Source organism: Prenolepis imparis, unplaced genomic scaffold, assembly GCF_030444845.1.
Source record: "Prenolepis imparis isolate NDT839.2.m4 unplaced genomic scaffold, iyPreImpa1.0 SCAF_7, whole genome shotgun sequence".
In the NCBI taxonomy this organism is placed as follows: Eukaryota; Metazoa; Arthropoda; class Insecta; order Hymenoptera; family Formicidae; genus Prenolepis; species Prenolepis imparis.
Window position 1 is genome coordinate 18,325,256 of NW_028141165.1, and position 24,209 is coordinate 18,349,464.

At 36.0% G+C, this 24,209-nt stretch overlaps 1 protein-coding gene and 1 pseudogene across 1 annotated transcript; both read left to right on the forward strand.

The window, feature by feature from the left end:
- Positions 1-1,219: 1,219 nt before the first annotated feature.
- On the forward strand, positions 1,220-3,501 carry LOC145938701 (uncharacterized). Its single transcript, XM_083042464.1, is given in 5 exon segments — positions 1,220-1,538; positions 1,819-2,000; positions 2,003-2,687; positions 2,833-3,056; positions 3,334-3,501. Coding segments are annotated over 5 exon segments (1,578 nt in total).
- A 3,882-nt stretch (positions 3,502-7,383) lies between these two features.
- Positions 7,384-23,810, forward strand: LOC145938702 (uncharacterized; annotated as a pseudogene).
- Positions 23,811-24,209: the final 399 nt, after the last annotated feature.

Genomic DNA, 24,209 nt, shown 5'->3' on the forward strand with positions numbered 1-24,209 from the left:
CCAATTAATGTACACTCTTATTTGCACGATTTTGTCACTGAAGTGGAACATCTTTCAGAACATAAATATATACTGAATGGTGTCAGATATCCATTTATTATAAGAAATTTTATCTTAGATGCTCCTGCACGTTCTCTTGTGAAGTGTTGTGTGGGTTATAATGGTCACGGTGCATGTGAGAAATGTACTGTTGTTGGAGATTATGTTGATGATCGTATGATTTTTTTGGATCTCGATGCCCCACTACGCACAGATGAATCTTTTAGAGATCAAAATGATAAATTACATCACATTGGAGACACTATTTTACTTAGAATTGCAAATATGGTATCACAATTCAGACTTGATTCTTTTCATTTAGTATGGCATGGTGGCTTTAAACGAGGCTTTCCGCCTGGATGGAATGGAATGGACCCTGGAAACTTTCACGAAATGACAAAACTAGAGCCTCTAATTTGCTTATATTTCTTGCTGATTTCTGCCCAAGTGATTTTAATCGATTACCTAGACCACTAGACTATTGGAAAATGTATAAAGGCACAGAGGAGCGACGTTTATGTCTTTATGATGGACTTCTTGTATTTAAACATGTTCTAAAAGAAGATGTGTACAAACATTACTTGCTTTTTCAAGCTGCTATGTACATTTTATGTAGTCCTGTGCTAGTAAAATCGATGTGTGACTATGCACATGAATTACTGTTAATATTTATCCGACATTCTGCAATTTTATATGGCAATAAGTTTGTTGTATATAATATTCATTCTTTATGTCATTTGTCACAAGAGTGCAAAGATCATGGTCCTCTAGATGAGTTTAGTTCATTTGTGTTCGAGAATTTTTTGAAATCTTAGAGCGAACAAAAAAAATAGTAATTAAATTGTCAGATAGAAGGAAAATTCTGTCTCTATCGCAGATGTACATAAATGCAGAGGAACAAATCAATGGTTCTCATTTTCGTTGTTTATCTATTGGCAATGTAAAATATAAAATTGGTCATAAAGATTCATGCTTTAGAACATTTGAAGGAAACGTTTATGTTCTTATTAACATTGTCAGAAGAGGCAATTCGGTGCTTCTAATTGGTAACAAATTTCATCAGGTGGAAGATTATTACACTTACCCACTTCCTTCCTCAACATTAGGCATATTAAAACTTTCCAATTTAGACACGTCATTTCTGTAGAAAATGTAGAAGCAAAATGTTGGTTAATGCCCGATGGTCTGGAGTTTTTTCTATGTATTCCGTTGTTGCATACTATGCCATTGTAATCCATTTGTATTTATTAATGTATGTTGCATTTATTTTTACTATTTTATATTTCAGTTTATTGTTGTACAATTTGTATCATCTCCAGAAGATGATAACATTTATTATAAAGTGGCTCTGACCAAATGGTTAGTGCAAATTGATGAAAATATGATTGGAAAAATTCTTTGGCCAAAGAATCATGCAATAGCGGGCAAATTAGTACGTTCCGAAGCAAAAGCAGATGAAACTTGGTCACAGTTGGAAATAAAAGTAAAAAGATATTATGGTATGTAAAGAAAGTAAAGTTGAGACTTAAAAGCGCTTGACATGCTCGAATCGTACAAATAAATTTCTGAATATATCAATTATATAATAAGTAATTTTTTTTATATTTTACTCTTACTTTATTCTATTACTTTATAAGATTTTAATGTTTTAAGTGTTTTAAGTACATGTTAGAAATTTTATTTTATTTATTATAAATTATCGTATTATTTCGCACTGATAAGAGAGAAAGAGAGAGAGACTTGTATACTTGTAACAACTTTATCTTATATTTGTCATAGAAACGTATATTGCTGCCAGAAATGCTGCAAGAGGCTTTGAAAAGTTTGCATCTGCTTATGAAAGTGACTCAGGTTGTAAGATGGGTAGAGGTATGAGAAGAAAGCGAGTTAATACAAATCCATTCTCATCTGATGATTCATCGGACCCTGATACGAAAAAATACAAGCAGGATAAAACAAGTTTCAATAAGGGAAGGAACCAGCTGTTCCTTCCCCACCACTTCCTCCTGCTGGTCCATCTTCTCTAAGGAAATCTTTAAACATTGCCTCAAAGGAGAATATTGCTCCGACAATTATTTCTAAGAAGAAGCAAGGCAAGACTTTTAATGCGTCTTCAGCATCAACTATAGCCGATATTAAACAACACAAATTACTGGATAAAATTATAAATCTCAGACAACAGGCAGCTAATAAAGCACAGCAACGGAAGAAAGCAATGTCTTTGGAAAATACATCTAAGTTGCCTATGATAAAGAAGACAGTTTATAATAAAACTTTGCGTTCTGAAGTACCAATGAAGGCTGTTGAGGCAGATGGGAGTTGCAGATCTAAATTACAGTCGTCAACTGTGTTCAATTTGCAATCTGTTGAAGAGTCATCACATAGTAGTGAGACGTCAAATGACATTCAATCTCTTTTGCCTCAGTCTTCCCATTTGTCTCTATCAGATAAAACACAAAATCCAATAACTCACAATCAGTCTTTTTGTTCTTTCACAAATGATTACACACATCAGACATCACCAAAAGAGTCCAATGAATGTGTCGCTACTGAGGACAAAAGTGAAATAGAATCTGATGAACTTTCACTAGCTCCATCACAAACTACATCACAGGCTACATCACAGGCTACATCAAAATTGACTAAAGGTACCATTATGTTAATAAAAAATTAACTCATTTCCATAAATTATTTTAAACATCAATATAAAATTTTTATTAAAAAATACATGTATATTATTTCTTTTCAATGTTTTTTTGATTATTTAACATTAATATAATTATTATGTTATAGATTTAAATGAATCTCTATTAATGAAATTGAACCAAAAAGTAGACAACATGAGAGCAAAACTTGACATGATACTTATAAATCAATCTAAAATGAACAGACATTTACTACCAGCAGAAAAAATTATCTCTAAACCTCCAAATATACCTGCATTGCCTATAGAAACCATAAAGCAAATCAAAATGTTTGAGGAATTTCTTTCAAATGATGTACAGCTTGCAGACACAGTGAATGATATTTTATATGTTTTTATGATAAATTTTCAATTTAATAAAGCCACCTCCAATAACCTTGATTTTAATTTTGGCAAATTTTGAAATATTACTAAGATCAAAATCATGGAAAATAGATGTATTAAATTATTATTATCTTTTTGACACAAATTTTTACAAAAGTTGTTAATGGAGCGTTTCTTTATTAGTTATTATTGGATTATATATTTTTTACTTGATATTGTAATGAACTGTATGTGTCTGTTTCTATATCAAAGTTCTTTTGTTTTAGTGTTACTATTTAAAATCTTTCCCTTTAGGAAATGATGAGGCTCGAGCAGTGTCTAAACTTATGTCAAACCTCATGAGTAATTCTCTTGCTCAAAAGTTTAATTTTGATGGTCATGGAACCAAATTGGCTTTTAAATCTACAAAGTTATGGGAATTGGTGCAAGGTTAGTGACTGAGCAAATAGAAAAGTGTTCCGTGAAGAACCTATATATATGTGCGCATATGTTTATAATATATTATTTATAATATACGTATAACGTATGCTTTTATGAGAGTGAGTGAGTGAGTGAGTGAATGAGAGTCATATTTAGCTGAATATTTTTTCTTTTATGTTCTAAAGAGCTTTTTATCGTGTAATTTTTATATTCATTAATTTTATTTGTTAAATCTTTCTAATTTGACAAGTATTCATGTATTTTTTAATTCATATGTTTCTTGATTTTTTAGGCACACTATTGTTAAAATTTGAACAAAGCGATCTGAGTGAGGCAGTCAAATCCCTTAGATCATGGCTGCGAAATGCTAAAGGAAGAAAAGTTTAAGATTCATTTACGACAAACCGTATTATTAATAACTATTTTTATCTTACTTTTATTTTTTAATCTTGTAAAATTTGTCAATTTATATTCAATAATTACTTTTATTTCTTTCCTACTTTGATTAAAAAGTGTCAAAGCAAGAAAATTCTGTAATATTTTTATTATTTGTGATTATTTTTAATATTATTTTCAAAGTTTTGATTATAATTTTCAAAGTTTTGGTATTGTTTTCAATGATGTCAGCTTTAAAAATTTAATACCTATATTAATTCAATACTTTTTAATTTTTATCTATATTTTTAATCTATTATAATAATTATTAAAACTTTCTTGCTTCGACATTTCTCAACATAAATGTAGTTTCTTCCTTTATATATGTTATATGGTTTTATATATTATATGGTTTTATATTATATGGTATATATTATATTCTGTGGTTTTGTACTTTGTACGATATTATAAATATATATGCTAAAAGAAAAAAAAGAAAAATATTTTCAGTAATATATATGTATATCACTATATTGATAAAATGTGTCTCTCATATATTAGAATTTGATATATTAGGAATTATAACTATCATCAGATTAAACTTGGAATTTACTAATCAGGTCAATAAAAACTAAAATTTCTTTTTGTCCTGATTATAGTCAAATTTCAATTTTCTATCTCAATCTTTAAAACAATAATAATTATTAAAACTTTCTTGCTTCGACATTTCTCAACATAAATGTAGTTTCTTCCTTTATATATGTTATATGGTTTTATATATTATATGGTTTTATATTATATGGTATATATTATATTCTGTGGTTTTGTACTTTGTACGATATTATAAATATATATGCTAAAAGAAAAAAAAGAAAAATATTTTCAGTAATATATATGTATATCACTATATTGATAAAATGTGTCTCTCATATATTAGAATTTGATATATTAGGAATTATAACTATCATCAGATTAAACTTGGAATTTACTAATCAGGTCAATAAAAACTAAAATTTCTTTTTGTCCTGATTATAGTCAAATTTCAATTTTCTATCTCAATCTTTAAAACAATAATAATTATTAAAACTTTCTTGCTTCGACATTTCTCAACATAAATGTAGTTTCTTCCTTTATATATGTTATATGGTTTTATATATTATATGGTTTTATATTATATGGTATATATTATATTCTGTGGTTTTGTACTTTGTACGATATTATAAATATATATGCTAAAAGAAAAAAAAGAAAAATATTTTCAGTAATATATATGTATATCACTATATTGATAAAATGTGTCTCTCATATATTAGAATTTGATATATTAGGAATTATAACTATCATCAGATTAAACTTGGAATTTACTAATCAGGTCAATAAAAACTAAAATTTCTTTTTGTCCTGATTATAGTCAAATTTCAATTTTCTATCTCAATCTTTAAAACATGATCTAATACGCGGGCTTTAGGTGATTTATAAGCTCTAAGCCTCAAGAAATTAATTAATCACAGTCGAGTATTCTCCTCATACTTTCTTGGTCAATTTCTTAAGGCTTATATTATATATAGAGCTTAAATCACCTAAAGCCCGCGTATTACTAGATCATATTTTAAAGATTGAGATTGAAAATTGAAATTTGACTGATGAGGACAAAAAGAAATTTTAGTTTTTATTGACCTGATTAGTTAAAATTATCTATTGTAAACCCGATTTTGCAGAAAATGTCTTGTAGACTTTTATAAGACGTCTAATAGACGCGTCTAATAGATGCGTCTAAAAGAGACCACAAAGACGGCTATGTAGATGCGAAAATCGATCTATCTTAGACTTATCGAATAGACGTCTGCTATACATCTATTCGATGTTATGTTTCTCCCTGGGAAGGTTTTATCTGCGATACACCTGCTAAGGCGTTTATTAAATTTACGAAAGGTCATACCGGTTATTATTCGTGTACAAAATGTGTTATAGAAGGAGATTATATTAACGTTAGAGTTTGTTTCTCAAATTTAAATAAATTTCGTGATAAAACCGATTCCAAATTTAGATTAAAATCTCAAGAAGAACATCACATAAATTCAAAAACTTCTTATCTTGAATTAATCAAACATTTAGATATGATTAGTGATTTTCCTGTAGAACCGATGCATTTAATTGATTTAGGCGTTACAAAAACTTTAGTGAGTATGTGGTGTTCTGGTAAACCATCAAAAAAATTATCTCATGCACAAATTTCACAAATTTCTGATTTATTAATAAATCAAATTAAAAATATCCCTTTAGAATTTAATCGTACACTTAGATCATTAGAAGAAAGTAGAAGGTGGAAGGCTACAGAGTTTAGACAATTTTTATTGTACACAGGTCCTGTTGTTTTAAAATCTGTACTTAATCGTGACAATTATCTCAATTTTGTCTTTAAATGTAGCTGTCACTATTTTATCATCTGTCCATCATGTTAGATATTTAGATTACGCTAATTCTCTTTTTAATTATTTTATAAAAACTTATATAATTTTGTATGGCAAAGATAATTGTTCAATTAATATTCATAACTTATTACATTTATGCAATGATGTAAAAAAATTTGGAATGTTACAAGAATACAGTGCCTATCCCTTTGAAAATCATATGCAAAAGATAAAAGGATATATTAGAGAAAAGGATAAACCATTGCAACAAATAGTTAATCATATATATAAAGAAAATTTTGTAGAATTAAATGAAGAAAATAATTCGAATTCGAAACCCAAATTATTAAATAAACATGATAACGGACCTTTAGATCAATTTTTATATACTAGTCAATGGGAAAAAATAGTGTTTTCTAATTTTACTCTAAAAATAAAAGACCCAGATAATTGTTGTAGTTTAAATAATGGTGACATTGTTTTTATTAAAAATATTGCTAGTAACGATAAAAATATAATAATAATTGGAAATAAATATAGATCAATAAAATATTTTTATAATGAACCGTGTAAGTCTTCTGATTTGAGTATATATTTAGTAGATAACGTTGTTAACGATCTTCAAAGTTGGAATATAAATGAAATATCGCATAAATGTATAAGATTACATTTTAAAGATAAATTTGTTATTTTTCCCTTACTTCATTCCGTCTAATTGAATTTTATAGATTTATATAATTTTATTTTTACATATTAAAAAGTTTTAATTTAGGATTATTTAAGTGTCATTTTACAATTTATTTTTATATTTTACAATTAAAATTAATAAAAATAAAGATCATTTTCTTAAATATTAAATTTATTGACTTCTCAGTATTTTAAAAAATGATGAATAATGTTCCAAAGAATATTATAATAATATTCAAAAATAATTGCTCTGAGAATATATGTATATCTGACAAATAAATTTTACGATAAGACAAAAGATCGAGTTCCTCTATGTTTGTTTACTGCTTTTGATTCCGAATATTTATAATATTTGAAATTATTGATTTGAAGTTATGTATTTTTGAAGTTGCGTACACAAATTGTTAATAATTTCCAGGAAAAATGGCGAAGACATGGACTATCGTGATTTTCACCGATGAAGATTATGTGGAAGTAATTCCATCGAATTGGATATCAAACAACAAGTGTTATTGGCCGTCGCTTACAACTGAAAAATTGAAGGCTGCAATAAAACATCATAATGCGCCTAATACTTCTTGGCCTTTTCATATCCTATTCAGCTTATACGAAATGGAACTTTCTGTAAATATATTACGTATTGTGTTTTGATGTATCAATTGGTGAAAAATCTATTTATTGCATTGTCGTAACGTTATACTTATTTTGCTCTAGCCGATTATTCAACAGCAGAAGAAAATTGCAAAAAGGCGGAATATTCGTCCGACATAAATTCCGATAGGCTACTCGGAAATAAAAGGAAAGCAATCAAAAAAACGTTCGGCTCTTCATTTGAGGAGGACAACCTGTCGTCATCAGACGATAATAATAATTTGCCGACTAATAAATTACCGACTCCTCCACGTTTAACGAATGGTTCGTATGCATTTATTTATTTGCTACATTATAGAAATTTTGTTAAAAATTAACGATATTATAAATCAAGAAACATGGTAGTATCTGGCGCTATTTTTTATTTTTTAAAATCTTTTTAAAATAAAAGTATAAGATAAATTTTTAGGGATAAAATAAAACAATAGCGAACAATTTAATTAAAAAAACACATCTAATCGTTTAATCTCTAATCATTTTTTCTTCCAGACACCAGTACTTCTATAAGTAAAACAAAGCCAAAAGAAAAGACTGAAGCTATTAATAATAACGATAGAATTCGAAATGAGAAATTTGAAAAGAATTTATCACAATCGATTGGTAAATTGTTTTTTATAATATAGAATTATTAATCACAACTATTAATCAATTTATAAAATGTAAAAGTTTATAATGTATTTTTTGTAAATTTTGTAGATAAAAACGAATCTTTGAATGGCAACGATGAACCATTCATAGAACCATTAAACGTAAATGTATCAGAATGTAAATGTTGTCCTGTACATATAAAACACAATTGTGGTATGTATATGTTATTCGCAATCGCCGAATTTGCCCATTGCCCGAATTTTATAATCAATGCGATGTGGGTAAGCTTAAATGTCCACAACGCGTTCTAGGTATTTATTTTGGTCATTGAGCGTTGGAAAATACAACGTTGTGGCCGAAATAAAATACCCAGAACGCGTTGTGGACATTTAAGCTTACTCATATCGCGTTGTAGTTAAAAAAATCAGGCAATGGGCGAGTTCGGCGATTACAAGTAACATATATATTTTATGTACATTATTTTCGATAAACTTATTAATCTTATTATAAAATAATGAATTTATTATCCTAATTACATGTTTGACCATTGATTTATAAATATATTAATTAAATAACTCTTTTTTCAGAAAAATATTTTAAAGAAATCATTCGCCAACAAAATATACTGAAAGCCAACATGTGGCAATATACAGATTCTCTTCAAGAATTAACCACATCTGTTAATCGTATTCTTACGAATGATAAGACTCATCAAGTGGAGGAAGCAACTTCATTCTTCACAATGTTTAATTTTCCTCTACAAAACGAAGAAGACCTAATCTGCGTCAATGAATACCTAAATAACGAGAAAAATTTTAACATTGCGGTCAGTTTTTATAAATGTGTTATTCTCAAATATATGTTACATTTTTTATTGGAGTGTTACAATATGTACATTATTATATATTAGTATATGTACATTATTAATTAATAAAATTTTAGTTCAATATATTATTTTTATTTTAAGTTTTACAGATGAATGAATTTTCAGAAATTGGTGGAAATTCTGTACAAAATTTTACACAAAGAGCTTTGAAAATGGTTATTACAATGACCTTGAGTAGTAATACTATGAGAGTTCTAACCCATGGGGCTCCGAGGGGGGTGCGGGGCGCGGGGGGTTCTCCGTGGCGAGGGGTATGACGTCACGCGGGGCGGGGGTATCTCGTAGGCGCGGGGGCTGACGTCACGCGGGTGGAGGGGGGGGGATGTTTCGACAAAAGAGGGGGAGTTTTCTGAGTGCAATATTTGTAGATGGTATCTTTACGACTTTTTTATGAGGGTTCTTAGACATTTTCCCCAAAAAGGTATAGAACAAGCGCCGATGATTAACAATTTTGTACCCTCGTTAATATAATTTTATTACGGAAGCGCCGATGTCCGGCTGCTCGTCAACGGAGCGTTCTAGAATCCATTAAAACTATGTTTTTCATTTTATAGACATTTTATCATTAGGAAAGGAATGAAGATTTTAGGGCCGACGCTGCGACGAACATGTCTAAACGTGATTTAATAGGCCTCTACCTATTTGCGTTGACGTTCGGCAGCTTTGTACCCTCGCGGAAAATCTCCCATAAAAACGAGAGCGAAACATTTTTCTTAATATTTTTTAAGGAAGAATGCAACGTATCGGCGCCAACGTTCGGCAGCTTGTGTCCTTACTCCTCTATCCATAAAACCGATATCTCGGGAAACTATCTTTTGAGATACGCCAAATGTTAGAAAAGAAGATAGAATTAGGTGAAATATATATAAGGAGGATGAGAGCGCGTCAAACCATAGTACGATTTGAAAGCGCATAGATGCAGCGGTGAAAAAAGTTTAGTGGTTACTTTCTTGTATTAGAAGTGTTAGTGGTATAATAGTGAATAAAAGAAATAATGGAAAACATCGAGCAGAACGAACGCGACCTGTTGGAGCGGTCTCATCAAATCACCACCTTGGGCGAATATTTTGAATGGGCGCTGCGCTGCGAGGACTTTATCAAACTGCTCGAAGAACGCAGTCGTGTCAAGCGTCCGCGACTCTCCATTGGATATAGACAATCTTTGGTTGCTAGAATCGCGCGACTCGAGGGTGCAAAGACTCGATTGCAGAGACAGTTTATACCCAGTGGTGGTAATTACAGTGGCGGTAATTACAGTGGCGATAATAACACGGGAAGACTCGTTTGGCGAGAGATTGATACCGCGTTCGAAAATCGGATACTGACAGGTGCGGTGATTAACGCAGACTATATCGAACCGCGACAATTTTTGGAAGACGCTAGTAGTGTAGTACTCGAGCAAGTGCAAGATGTTATAAAAATACACAACTGTGCAAAAGTAAATACCGTGTTCAACGGTGAATTTGTGACAGGTGATAAGCGCTCCAACAAAAGCATTAACACGCGAAATTATGAACTCTTTCGCACGTCCGATTTACACGAGTGGTATGAGCGGCATGTCATCGAATCCACATTGGCGTCTCTCGAAGAGTTTCAGGAACGTGATAGCGGATGGGCATTGTCACGAATCCTTGATCTTACGGTCAACGTCAACAAGTGCAATCCTATGCGCGCGGGGTGTTATCTAAACTTACCGCGAGAAATTGTGACAAAGAGAGCGGTGGTGAACGTGCGATCAACGGACAATGCATGTTTCGCATGGTCAGTGGTGGCCGCTCTGCATCCAGTTGCAAAATATAGTGAGAGAACATCGTCATATCCACACTATACGACAGTGCTAAATTTACAAAACATTGAGTTTCCGATGACGTTGAACCAAATTAAAAAGTTTGAACTGGCAAATAACATCTCAATCAACGTCTACGGCATTGAGAGGAAGAAGGAATTATCTATTCTTCCGATACAGCTCACCGATCGGAAGAGAGAAAAACATGTAAATATGCTGTATGTGGAGGAGGACGACAGCGTTGGGCATTTCGCGTATATAAAAAATCTATCTCGGCTTGTCAGCACGCAACTGAGCAAACACAATGGTCAAAAATATATCTGCGATCGGTATGTATATTTATTGCAAACTATATAATAATTTTAAATAAAATTGTAAATAAAATTGTAATTTTTTTTTCACAGATGCTTGCACTTCTTTAATTTGAGCGAAAAATTGGAGGCTCACATTGCGGACTGTCGAGAAATGAACGACTGCGCTATCCGATTACCAAGCGATAAAGACAAGTGGCTCGACTTCGACAACTACAACAGAAAGGAGCGATTTCCCTTCGTGGTGTACGCCGACTTGGAGTGTGTGCTGAAGAAGACGCCGGAACATGCGTCATACTCCCAACATCACGAGGTATTTAGCGTTGGGTATTACGTGCAATGTTCGTACGACAACTCGTTATCCGCGTATAATTCTCGCCGTAGTATCGATTGCGTTTCATGGTTCGCCGAAGAACTTAAAAATTTAGCGCATCGCGTAAAGGGTATTTTGTCTGATAATGTCCACATGACAAAATTAACGCAAGATGAATGGGAAAAATTTCATAGCGTCACGCAATGTCACATTTGCGAAAAACCGTTTGCGCCGGATGATACACGCGTACGCGATCATTGTCATCTGACCGGGCGATACAGGGGTCCCGCGCACTCAAACTGTAATCTAAACTACAAAGACTCTTATGTCTTTCCTGTAGTTTTCCATAATCTATCCGGCTATGACGCACATTTTATCATAAAAGAAATAGCTACCGCGTATGAAGGACGCGTAGATGTGCTTCCAATAACAAAAGAAAAATACATTTCATTTACGAAGACTGTCAATAGTACCGACGACGATAAAGATCGGAAAGCTTGCATGAAATTACGATTCATCGATTCATACAAATTTCTCAATGCTAGTCTTGACAAATTGGCATCTTTTTTGAATAAGGATAAGTTAAAAATTTTGCGTTCCAATTTTTCCGCATTATCCGCTAACAATTTTGAATTATTAACGCGAAAAGGTGTCTTTCCGTACGAGTACATTGACTGCGTGGACAGGCTGCAGGACACGCGTTTACCACCACGCGAATCGTTTTACAGTTCTTTAACCAGTGACACTGTATCCGAGAGCGACTACGCATACGCCGTTAACGTGTGGCAGCAGTTCTCCATTCAAACCTTGGGTGAATACAGCGATCTGTACTTAAAAACTGATGTCTTGTTGTTGGCAGATATATTTGAAAACTTTCGCGACACTTGCATCGCGAGTTACGGACTCGACCCTACGTATTATTATACTCTTCCTGGGTATACATGGGACGCCATGTTAAAACATACATGCGTAAATTTCGAACTGCTTACCGATATCGATATGGTTATGTTTATTGAACGGGGTATACGCGGCGGTCTAAGTCAATGTTCAGGAAGATACGCGCATGCTAATAACAAGTACATGCAGTCATATGATCCGTCGAAACCATCGTCGTACCTTATGTATTTAGATGTAAATAATTTGTATGGATGGGCAATGTGTCAACCACTGCCTTATGCCGATTTTCGATGGGTCGACGATGTATCTAACTTTGACATCTCGTCAATAGCGCTCGATTCACCTACAGGCTATATCCTCGAAGTAGATTTAGAATATCCGCAACATCTTCACGACATGCACACTGACCTACCGTTTTGCCCGACACGTGACAAACCGCCCGGCAAGCGGGAAGATAAGCTTCTCGCAACGCTATATGATAAGAAGCGTTACGTCATACACTACCGCAACCTGCAGCAGTGCACGCGTCACGGTCTTCGCGTTACAAAAATACATCGCGTATTACAATTCACTCAATCCGCATGGCTCCGCGATTACATTGAACTAAATACAAAATTTAGAACACAAGCGAAAAATGATTTTGAGAAAAATTTGTACAAATTGATGAACAACGCGGTATTTGGCAAAACGATGGAAAATGTGCGTAATCATGTAGATGTAAAATTATTGACAAAGTGGGACGGACGATACGGTGCAGAGGCGATGATAGCGAAACCAAATTTCCATAGCAGGAGCGTCTTTTCAGAAAATTTAATTGCCGTAGAATTACGTAAACTAGAAGTAAAATTTAACAAACCAATCTATGTTGGTATGTGTATACTCGACATATCGAAACTGTGTCTGTACGAATTTCATCACGAGTACATGTCACCGCTCTATCGTGACAGATGTCGGGTAATGTACACCGATACAGATAGTTTAATATATCATATTAAATGCGAAGACGTGTATGAAAATATGAAACGCGATATCGCTAGATTCGATACGAGCGATTATCCAATTGACAACGCGTACAGTATACCGCTTGTGAATAAAAAGGTGCCAGGTCTAATGAAGGATGAAAATAATGGCGCGATAATGACTGAATTTGTAGGACTTAGAGCAAAAATGTACGCTTTGCGAGTAGATGGTAAGAAAGATACAAAAAAGGTTAAAGGTGTCAAAAGTAACGTTGTCGCGAGAACGATAACATTCGACGATTATACGCGGTGCCTGAATGACGAGATTGAAATGACACGTAGTCAGTCATGTATTAGGTCGAAATTGCATGAAGTATACACCATCTGCGAGACAAAAATTGCTCTAAGTCCGTACGACGATAAGCGGTATATCATACCTGATTCGACCGACACATTACCATGGGGACATTATCAGATACCCTTATAAAATATAATGTAATATAATGTAATATAATGTATGTGCGATATGTTATGTAACATATGTGTATGTATTTCATATATTGGAACGGAAAGGATGTATTAATAAAGATTTTGTATTTCACATATTTCATGTATATTGTAATATTTCAAATACTTTTATTTGTTGTACACATTATATATTTTTTAATTTTTGAGTAATTAATAAATACAATTTGTATGAATTAAATTGCATTGTCCTTATGTATCCAAGAGTTGTGCGAATTGTCAAATCCCAGCCATTTTACGTAAACCTCGTCACCCCTCCTGCGCAGTACTTTCTCTACGAGATATACGTCCGGATAATTCGCGCTATGCAACTCGTGCTCGTAAAACGCTCCAGCGACAGATGTTTTGCGATAGTCCTCGAGTAGATAGGTTACGGGATTAGTACGCTGCACTTTAACAATTTTAAACACTTCGGTTGTCCAATTTGGTGTGTAACCCTTCTCAAAAAGTTTCTTGTACTTGCTAACGCGTACCGGGTCACCTACTTTGAACTTTGCCGGAGCGGCAATCTTTATGTTACTATATACCGTTTTTAAAAGTTTATCAGCGATCGCGGGGGTGACGTCGACGGGTCGCATGCCGATCGTTCGATGCTTGCGCGCGTTGTAATCCGATACGAGTTCCGCCAACGCGTCGATCCACTTGTAAGTTCCGTTCAGCGTAAACATCTTCCACATGTCGTTCTTCAGCGTGCGATTGAATCGCTCCACAACCGATGCCTTCAATACCGAATATGTAGAATAGTGATTGATGTTATGTTTCCGTATAAGCCGTTGCACGTCGGCGTTATAAAATTCTTTCCCCATATCGGTTTGCATGTTTCTCGGGCATCTCTTGCTATCTCGAATTATCTCGGCGATAGCGTCAGCCGTCTCGCTTCCAGCTTTACTCTTGAGTGGTATGGCCCACGCGTACTTGCTCAACACATCGATGACGGTGAGTATGTAGTGGTAACCTCTGTTGAAACGAGAGTACGGACGCATCTCGACGATGTCAGCTTGCCACAGGTCATCGTATCCCCGCACTATGACGTGTCTTCGGGGAAAATTTTTCCTTGCCGGCGCGTGCAGTTCGTTCACCAACTGCCGTTTCTCCAAACTATGTTGTTTCATCGCTTCGTCGGTTTTTCTCGATCGCCGTTTGTCGCTCATTTTATGATTCATTTTCGTTTGTCGTTCTTCAATAGCCGTTCGTAGCCGTTCCTGACCCGTTCTTGAGCCGTTCCTGACCCGTTCTTGAGCCGTTCCTGACCCGTTCGTAGCCGTTCCTGACCCGTTCTTGAGCCGTTCGTAGCCGTTCCTGACCCGTTCTTGAGCCGTTCGTAGCCGTTCCTGACCCGTTCTTGAGCCGTTCCTGACCCGTTCGTAGCCGTTCCTAACCCGTTCTTGAGCCGTTCCTGACCCGTTCGTAGCCGTTCCTAACCCGTTCGTAGCCGTTCTTGACCCGTTCTTGAGCCGTTCGTAGCCGTTCCTGACACGTTCCTGACCCGTTCTTGAGCCGTTCCTGACCCGTTCGTATCGCGAAAGGTTGTCGCACGAATCTCATTTTCCCACTCCCCGATTGAATCGAACGCTTGCCTATTTATAGCTGCGCGGAACCACGAATCGCTCAGTAACGAAAAAATGTTTGTCTTGCTATCAAGTCCTTACGATATTTGTAATTTGAGCGCCGAACAGCTACAATTTGTGTCGAAAACAGTTTTATTGCGAATGTGTGGCAATTACGTCCACTGCGTGTGGGACAAGCTTCCGGAACATATAAAGGCGGATTTGGAGGTTCAAACTTATCGCCGCTGTTTCGAACATTACAATCGACCGTGGCAGCAGACGCACATCGACGGTCCAGCGCCGATGATAAAGGATTGCAGCGAATGTCAACGAAAATAGGTAGAGGCCTATTAAATCTCGCGATAAACGCACTTCCGATCGAATTCCATATCCCCGGCTATCAGTTTTGCGGTCCGGGCACGCGACTACAAAAGCGATTAGCCAGAGGCGATCGAGGTATCAACCCATTGGACGCAGCGTGCCGTGAACACGATATAGCGTACTCTCGAAGCAACGATCTCATCGAGAGACACGCGGCAGATAGGATACTCGCCAAGGAAGCGCAAACTCGCATCATTGCGAGAGATTCGACTCTCGGTGAGAGAGCCGCCGCCACAGCTGTCTGGGCAGCGATGAAAGCCAAGACGAAGTTCGGTATGGGCCTGAAGACGACAAAGACGAAGACGAAGAAAAAGATGGCGAAGAAGCGAATACTTCCGGTAGCGAAACGTGGGGGTGTATTGCCGATTCTACCAATGTTGGGCGCGCTCGGATCTCTGGTCGATGGAGCGGCTGGTGTAGCAAAGATGGTGAACGACGGAAAAGCCGCACAACGTCAGTTGCAAGAGATGCTACGTCACAATCGCGCCATGGAAGGTCACGGATTGTATCTCGCTCCATACAAACGCGGACGAGGAGTTTCAACGAGAAAAAAGGGGAAAAAAAACGTCAAAGAGACGCTAAAAATGCCACAGGGCGTAACTACCAACATACAATTGCTACAACTGGCAAAACGTATGCACATTCCGTATTTTAGAGGTGTTTTCATGCGTGATTCATTACCGATCGGTGGTATATATCGAAACGAGAGCGGCATCGTAAATTTGGATAACGCTAAAGGATCAGGTACTCATTGGGTAGCGTATGCAAAGAGGGGGGATCGCGCTATATATTTTGACAGTTTCGGCAATCTTCGACCGCCGAATGAATTGGTGCGATATTTAAATGTGACAAAGATACAATACAATTACACACCTGTTCAAACTTACAATCAAAGCATCTGTGGACAATTGTGCTTACAGTTTCTCCGAGCGGTCGATGCATGTGAATTTAAAGACTGACATTGCGCTATTTAACTCAGTATTCGTTAAACAGTTTTGCCGATATGTCTATGACATTCACACTGACCGGGAAGAGTAGTGTTCTCGCGGCAAACTACTTTCCCGCCGTAGATTTGAGCGACGATGAATACGAGCTAGGTCTAGCGGATTTTGAGACTTATCACACGATATCGAACGTGAATTCCTCGAATAATAAATTTTACTTTGGCAAAGATGACGCGGAAATTACGATTCCCGAGGGATCGTACGAGCTGCAAGCGATACATGAGTTTTTGAAACATGCAATTTTACGAAAACGTCCGCGACACGCTGTTCATGACGATGATAAAAAACACGCTGACACCACGCATATTCGGACGAATGACGACGGTGACTTTGAAGATGGAGAATATCCGATAGTGCTCCGCGCTAATTATAATACGATGAGGAGCGAGATCAAATGCGCCTACAGAATGAATTTTAGCAAGCCTAACAACATTGGATCGCTGCTGGGATTCTCGAACCGTATACTGCAGCCGCGAAAATGGTATAAGTCGGACATGCCGATTAATATTATCAACGTGAACATTATCCGCGTAGAATGTAATGTGACCGCGGGCGCGTACAGCAACGGCAAACTCGTTCATACGATACATGAATTTTCACCGAGGGTACCACCAGGATATAAGATATCGGAAACACCGGCGCACATCATTTACTTGCCGATCATCGTGCGGAGCATTACGGATTTAACGTTACGCGTTGTCGACCAGGACAGACGATTGCTCGATTTTCGAGGAGAAGAGATCACCATTAGATTGCACGTACGACGACGACAGCGATAACGTACGTGTGTGGCGTATGAGATGCTCGTGTTGAACGGATCGAAAGATACGAGAGATAACACAATCTTTACGGAGCCAGCGACAACAACAACAACGTCGACATTCACTAATATCCAATCATCCGGTTGCAGTAAGAAAAAGAAACTGAACGCATCAAACGTTGCGTTTTTACAATCTTTGGGATTCGCGGTGCGAAACATCTGAACAATGACCGACATCCTCAACATTGGAGACGAGCCAATCTTCGACGATCGCATCGTCAAGATCGAGACTCACACGTACAACCCGTTCGCTAACACAACATTCGGACACAGTGATGAGATAAGAATACCCATACAACAACAGGATCTGTATACGTTGCCATATGAAAGTTTCCTATACATCGAGGGAGAACTAAAGATAAATAAACCAGCCGAAGGATCTGCTGTGATACTGGGAAATAATTGTGTCGCATTCATGTTCGATGAGATTCGATACGAACTCGATGGCGTGGAGATTGATCGCAATAGAAACGTGGGAATAACAAGTTTGCTCAAAAACTATGTAACGATATCATCCGATAGAAGCGTGATTATGAGAAACGCCGGCTGGACTGATCCGACTACTACGAATGGAAACTTCAATTTTTGCGTACCGCTCTACATGTTATTGGGATTTTGCGAGGATTACAGACGAGTGGTGATGAACGCTCGTCATGAGTTAATCTTAATACGATCGCGCAACGACAACAATTGTCTGATTGGAGATTCGACGCTGGAGCCTGTGATCAACATATTCAAGATACAATGGCGAATGCCGCATGTGTTGTTGAGCGAGATTAAGAAGCTGTCGATGCTGCGCGCTCTGGAAAGCGGACATTACCTCAGCATGGGTTTTCGCTCGTGGGATCTGTATGAGTATCCGCTATTGCAGCGTACAACCAAGCATTCATGGGCCATTAAGACAGCGACTCAGCTGGAGAAGCCACGATATGTTATCTTCGCTCTGCAGACAGGTCGGAAAAACATCATATCTGAGGATATGAGTCGATTCGACGATTGCAAGATGACCAATGTGAAACTCTATCTGAACTCGGAATGTTATCCGTATGACGATATGAATCTGGATTTCGATAAAAACAGATGGTCGATTCTGTACGATACGTATGCGCGTTTCTGCAAGAACTATTATGGATACGAGTATCTCGAGCCGAGTCTCACCGTCTCAATGTTTCTACGTAACGGTCCGTTCGTGATCATCGATTGTTCTCGACAAAACGAATCGGTCAAGAGCGCAACCGTGGATGTGAGATTGGAATTCGAGTGTAAGGAGAATGTGCCGATGAATACCACTGCGTACTGTCTCATCATACATGATCGCGTGATCCAGTACAACCCGTTGACCAACGTTGTGCGCAAAATCACCTAAACACACCAACAATTTAGAGAGAGGGGGAAGCATAGCAGAATATAAATCAAAGTGTTATGAGATAGTTGCCATTCTTCTTTTTAACTGATACATCGAAGAGAGAGATCTCGTCATGTCCGTACCAACGTTTGTGGATCTACAGGGGTTTATCCTCAATAAACAATTCATTGTAAAGGAAGCGGCAATCCTGAGAAGAGGATTTATTTTGTCACATTATTTTTTCGCATGTCCTGTACCATGGAGTGTACTCATAAAATCGGAGAGACACCAAGCCTCATGGTTGACTCGAAATCATCATGGATTGCAATGGGAAGATGGAAACGTTCCATACAGCATGGCTCAGCGTTTGATTACAACAGCTATCATTGGTGGACCACATGAAGAAGAAGAAGAATCCATTCTCGTATATGTAAAAGGACTTGAGAAGCGAGAATGGTTAGCCGATATATTGGATGATGCGGGAAACGGTTTCATTATTGAGACCTTGGATGCTGATTACGACGATATCGAGTCTCTAAATAATCTAGATGTTAAAAACACTATGCGATGTGGAAAACATGTTAAGAATTGCGCATTACAAAATGTATTCAAAATATTTAACTGGTGGTCGCAACGCCAGAAAGAATTGCAAGATTTGGAAAAATAAAATATTTAAACATTAATGTGTTTTATCTCTTATTCCCCTTCCCCAATCCTTTCCTCACAAATCGTTTCTAAGAATTCTTTTTATCCGAGTGCCGTTTCCCCTTCTCCTAAATTTCATAGCGCCAATAGTATTCTAGAATCTCCCACCACATTTACCCCACTACTTTTAAAAATAAGCGTCACGTATATTCTTAATTTTATACGATCAGTGTAGCGTTAACCGTTCATACTGGTGGTTCACTTTTAAAATCTGGAAATATGTACTACGCTAAAAGAAGCAGTGGCTCCGGCAGACCTGTGAATAATTACGTCCCGAGTCGTGATGACACTCCATCGTTTGAGAATAAATGTGACGAGTAAGTTTAACTTCTTTCTATCTTTATATTTTTTTTTTTTTTTTACAAATTGTATTATTTTCAAACTAATTTCATTTTTACAGCATTTCATTGGAGCGTCGTGCGGTTCGTATACTAGGCAGACGATACGCATTGACAGCTACGGAATTTAAATTCCTCGAAATTGGTATCAAAGTGGATCCACCGAGTTACGTGGAAATCGCCATAGGAGATCATCGAGGAAAGGAACTGATACTATCTCTCGAAGCGTGGAAAGGACTCTACGAGCAACGTCACAATATTCAGAATCTGCTTCGAAACGATTTTAAAGATGCCTACAGTTTTATAAGCGTTGGACCGTTAACAGTGCGAGTTCGTACGATTAACGACGCCAAGTTAATAAGTCTTGAATCTTCAAATGTATGCATGATGATGATCGAATCGACGTTACACCGTATGTTCGATCTCGATCCTTGCATTGATGTAACTTTTGACCGATTGGTTAAAATTACCAATACAGTCGATATCAAGTTTACGCAATTTTCAAATATCGCGTCCAATGTAACGAATCCTAAAGAAGTATCAAATGTAATACGCGCTAGCGACGCCTTCAACAAGCATCAGCTCATCGATTGCGAGCTGGCAGCTTTAGTTTTTAGTCCATAATATGTAAGAAAAAAAATATTTAAAAGAAGAATAAAGAGTTTTTAAGTCTAAATTATGATGTAATTTCTTTGCATGCATTTCCATTCTCCATCTTTCTCCCACCCGTAACCAGTCCCAGCTCTCATACGTAGCTCGTTGCACGGTCTTTGTGGGGGATGACGTCATGCGGGGAAGGGGGAACGTGACGCTAGAGACTGAGAGGCTAGGGATCGCGAGACTAGGGACTGAGAGGCTAGGGATCGCGAGGCTAGGGACCGAGAGGCTAGGGACTGCGAGAGAGGTAGCGCTTAGGAGAGAAAGAGAGAGCGCGAGGTGAACGCGAGAGAAAGAGAGGGTGTGAGGCGAACGTGAAGGAGAGAGATGTTGCGGCGAGGAGAGAGAGAGAGAGAGAGAGAGAGAGATGACGCGAGGTTAGGGACTGCTAGAGATAGCGCTTAGGAGAGAAAGAGAGAGCGCGAGGTGAACGCGAGAGACAGAGATAGCGAGAGGCGCATGCGAGAGATGACGCAGTGAAGGAAAAGAAGAGGAATTTTTAAAATGAATATATTAATTTAATATTAATTAATAATAAGAATTACTATTAATATTAATTATTTTTAATTATGAATAAATGTGTATTATACATTTGTGTGTGTGTGTGTGTGTGTGTGTGTGTTTAAAAGAATATAAATGGATATAAATGTATATAAATGTGAATATATAAATGTGAATATAAAATGGATATAAAATTTTAAAAAATATATATAAATGAATATAAAGATAAGAATATAAAGATGAAAATATAAAGATGAAAATATAAATGAATATCATAATATATAAAAATTGTCGGTGATGGAGGTGGCTATGGTAAAGCCGACGATTGTGGATGCGAGGCGGTGAGGCAGCTGAATGCTAGGTGCTGTGAGAAGCGGAGGCGACGGCTGGGCGGGGACTCCTGCATAACAGAAAATTTTTATTAATTATTTTAATAATTTATAATTAAAAAGAAATACTTACTAGTTCCAATTTTCCACCACAGGTTCTGGTGGATATGGCTCTAGGCCAAACAGTTCCCGAAGAGCATACATGTTCTCCCATAGCCAACTGTTATTGGCATCCATTTCCCGCGCCTCTGCAGTTTCGCACCACATTTCTGCAAACATTTGTCGATGTTCCCACCTCAGCATTCTCACCCACTCTCGTTCAGTTAAACCTTGCTCCACCACGTGTTGCGACCGTAAATTTTGCACAATGTTATAGATCATCTGAAAAATATGAATATTTAATATATATCTAAACATATTGCAATATTCTGTACAATAGTTTTAAATAAATTGTACAACTTACTATTTCGGGGAGCGTACGGCGCAGAAAACCTCCAGTCATTTTTTTCACTATTTTTTACACTCACTTCGCTCGGCGACTGTTCGAGACTTTTTGATGTGGAGACAGACTCTCTCTCCATAAGCTTCAACCCCATCCCTCTCAAAATTATCGCAATTCTTCCTTAAAAGATATTTAGGAAAATGTTTCGCTCTCGTTTACGACCGATTTTCCGCGAGGGTACAAAGCTGCCGAACGTCAACGCTTTTACATTTGCACCCCTATAAATAACGTTTGACATGTTCGTCGCAGCGTCGGCCCTAAAATCTTCATTCCTTTCCTAATGATAAAATGTCCATAAAATGAAAAACAGTTTTATGGCTTCGGGTAGCCATAAATCACAAAGATAATCAGTTGCCGAACATGCTTAGACCCCCCCCCCCTCCTTTGTCGAAACATCCCCCTCCACCCGCGTGACGTCAGCCCCCGCGCCCCCGAGATACCCCCGCCCCGCGTGACGTCATACCCCTCGCCACGGAGAACCCCCCGCGCCCCGCACCCCCCTCGGAGCCCCATGGGTTAGAACTCTCATAGTATTACTACTACCTTGCAGCAACCTACAGCTGGTTGGGAAGGCGGACCAAGAAAACATTTAATAAATTAAAATTAGCGGATTTGATAATTGGTAAGTAGTTTTTTAGATTATCTTTTATTTAATGATTTTATTAAAATCATTCTCTCTTCGTAGATTATCAAATCACTTTTGTAACTGATGACATTTTATCGGTCACTTCAGTTTTTAATATAATAAATGGTCCCTTAGAGAGTTAATATTATAGTATTTTAAATTAATTTTTTTATGTTTTGTATACAGGGTGTCCCCGAACTCGCGGATCAACTCTCGTGGGTAGATTCCTGGGATCATTTGGAGACGATTTTTCCTCAGCGAAAATGTCGAGGCACCAATAATTTTCGAGTTATAAGCGATTGAAAATAAAGGGTTTTTCACAAACTAAGCCTTGTGGAAATAAAATATTAACAAAATCACATTCTTCAGTTAATTTCAGATAGAGTTTACTTTAATAAAATTTTAATATAAGGCTTAGTTACAAAGATACATGATGACAAAAATTGGGAACATGCAAAAAATGATGACCTCTCTCGACATTTTTGCTGAGGAAAAATCGTCTCCAAATGATCCCAGGAATCTACCCACGAGAATTGATCCGCGAGTTCGGGGATACCCTGTATACATATATGTAACTATATTTATATTTAATTATATATATTTATATTTTTAAAAATGATCTTTTAAAAATGTGCATTTTTTTCAATCTTTATATTCTTAAAAATATCAGGCTCTCTGTTATGTAACTTATTTAATAATTAAATTTGAATTAATTATAATCATTTATAAAAAAAGAATAAAAATTATACCGAGGGATGATTAAAACATACGTATAATATATAAAATAAAATAAAATTATATATAAAATAAAGAATAGAGAAATTAATATAAAATATAAATAAAATATAAAATAAAAGATTAAAATATCAAATAAAATATCAAATAAAATATAAAATATAACAAAAAATATGAGATGTATAATATAATAAATAAATAAAAAAAAATGTTTTTAAATCTTTAACAGAGTGCTTATTATTTTAAATAAATATACAATTTATTTACAATTTTCTAAATATTTTTATCTTGTTTTTATATTACAGGTTCTGTGAAAAGAAGCATCCCGAGTTCTACAAACAAAGAGTGCGAAGAAGCAATCCAAAAGTGGTTAAAACGAGCAAAAGAACGTAGTAATAATAAAAAACATGGAGAGAATATTGGTATTGAACAAAATAATTCTTAATTGTTTAACACACAAAAAGTTATTGTGGGAGAAACGGTATAAGTCGATTCGTTTATTAGCAGCAACGTACTTAGAATTTGCTAACTTTATAAATAGGAAAAGAATGATAAATTAATTTTCTTTATTTTCGTTTATATATACTTATATATAGTTTATATATATATGTATATTTAATTAAGAAATCCAATAAAATCAGATTAAAAAACTCATGAATATCATATTTCTTATCTGTTAGGTATGATAAATTTTTCATCAGTTCTTATATTATTTAGCATTTAATCTATTTATCGTTTTTAATCAATGTTTATCTGACCGTGTTTTTATCGAAATTTATAGTATCCTATCGTATTTTTAGTTCGTAAATATCAGATTCCTTATCTAATATGTTTGATAAGTTTT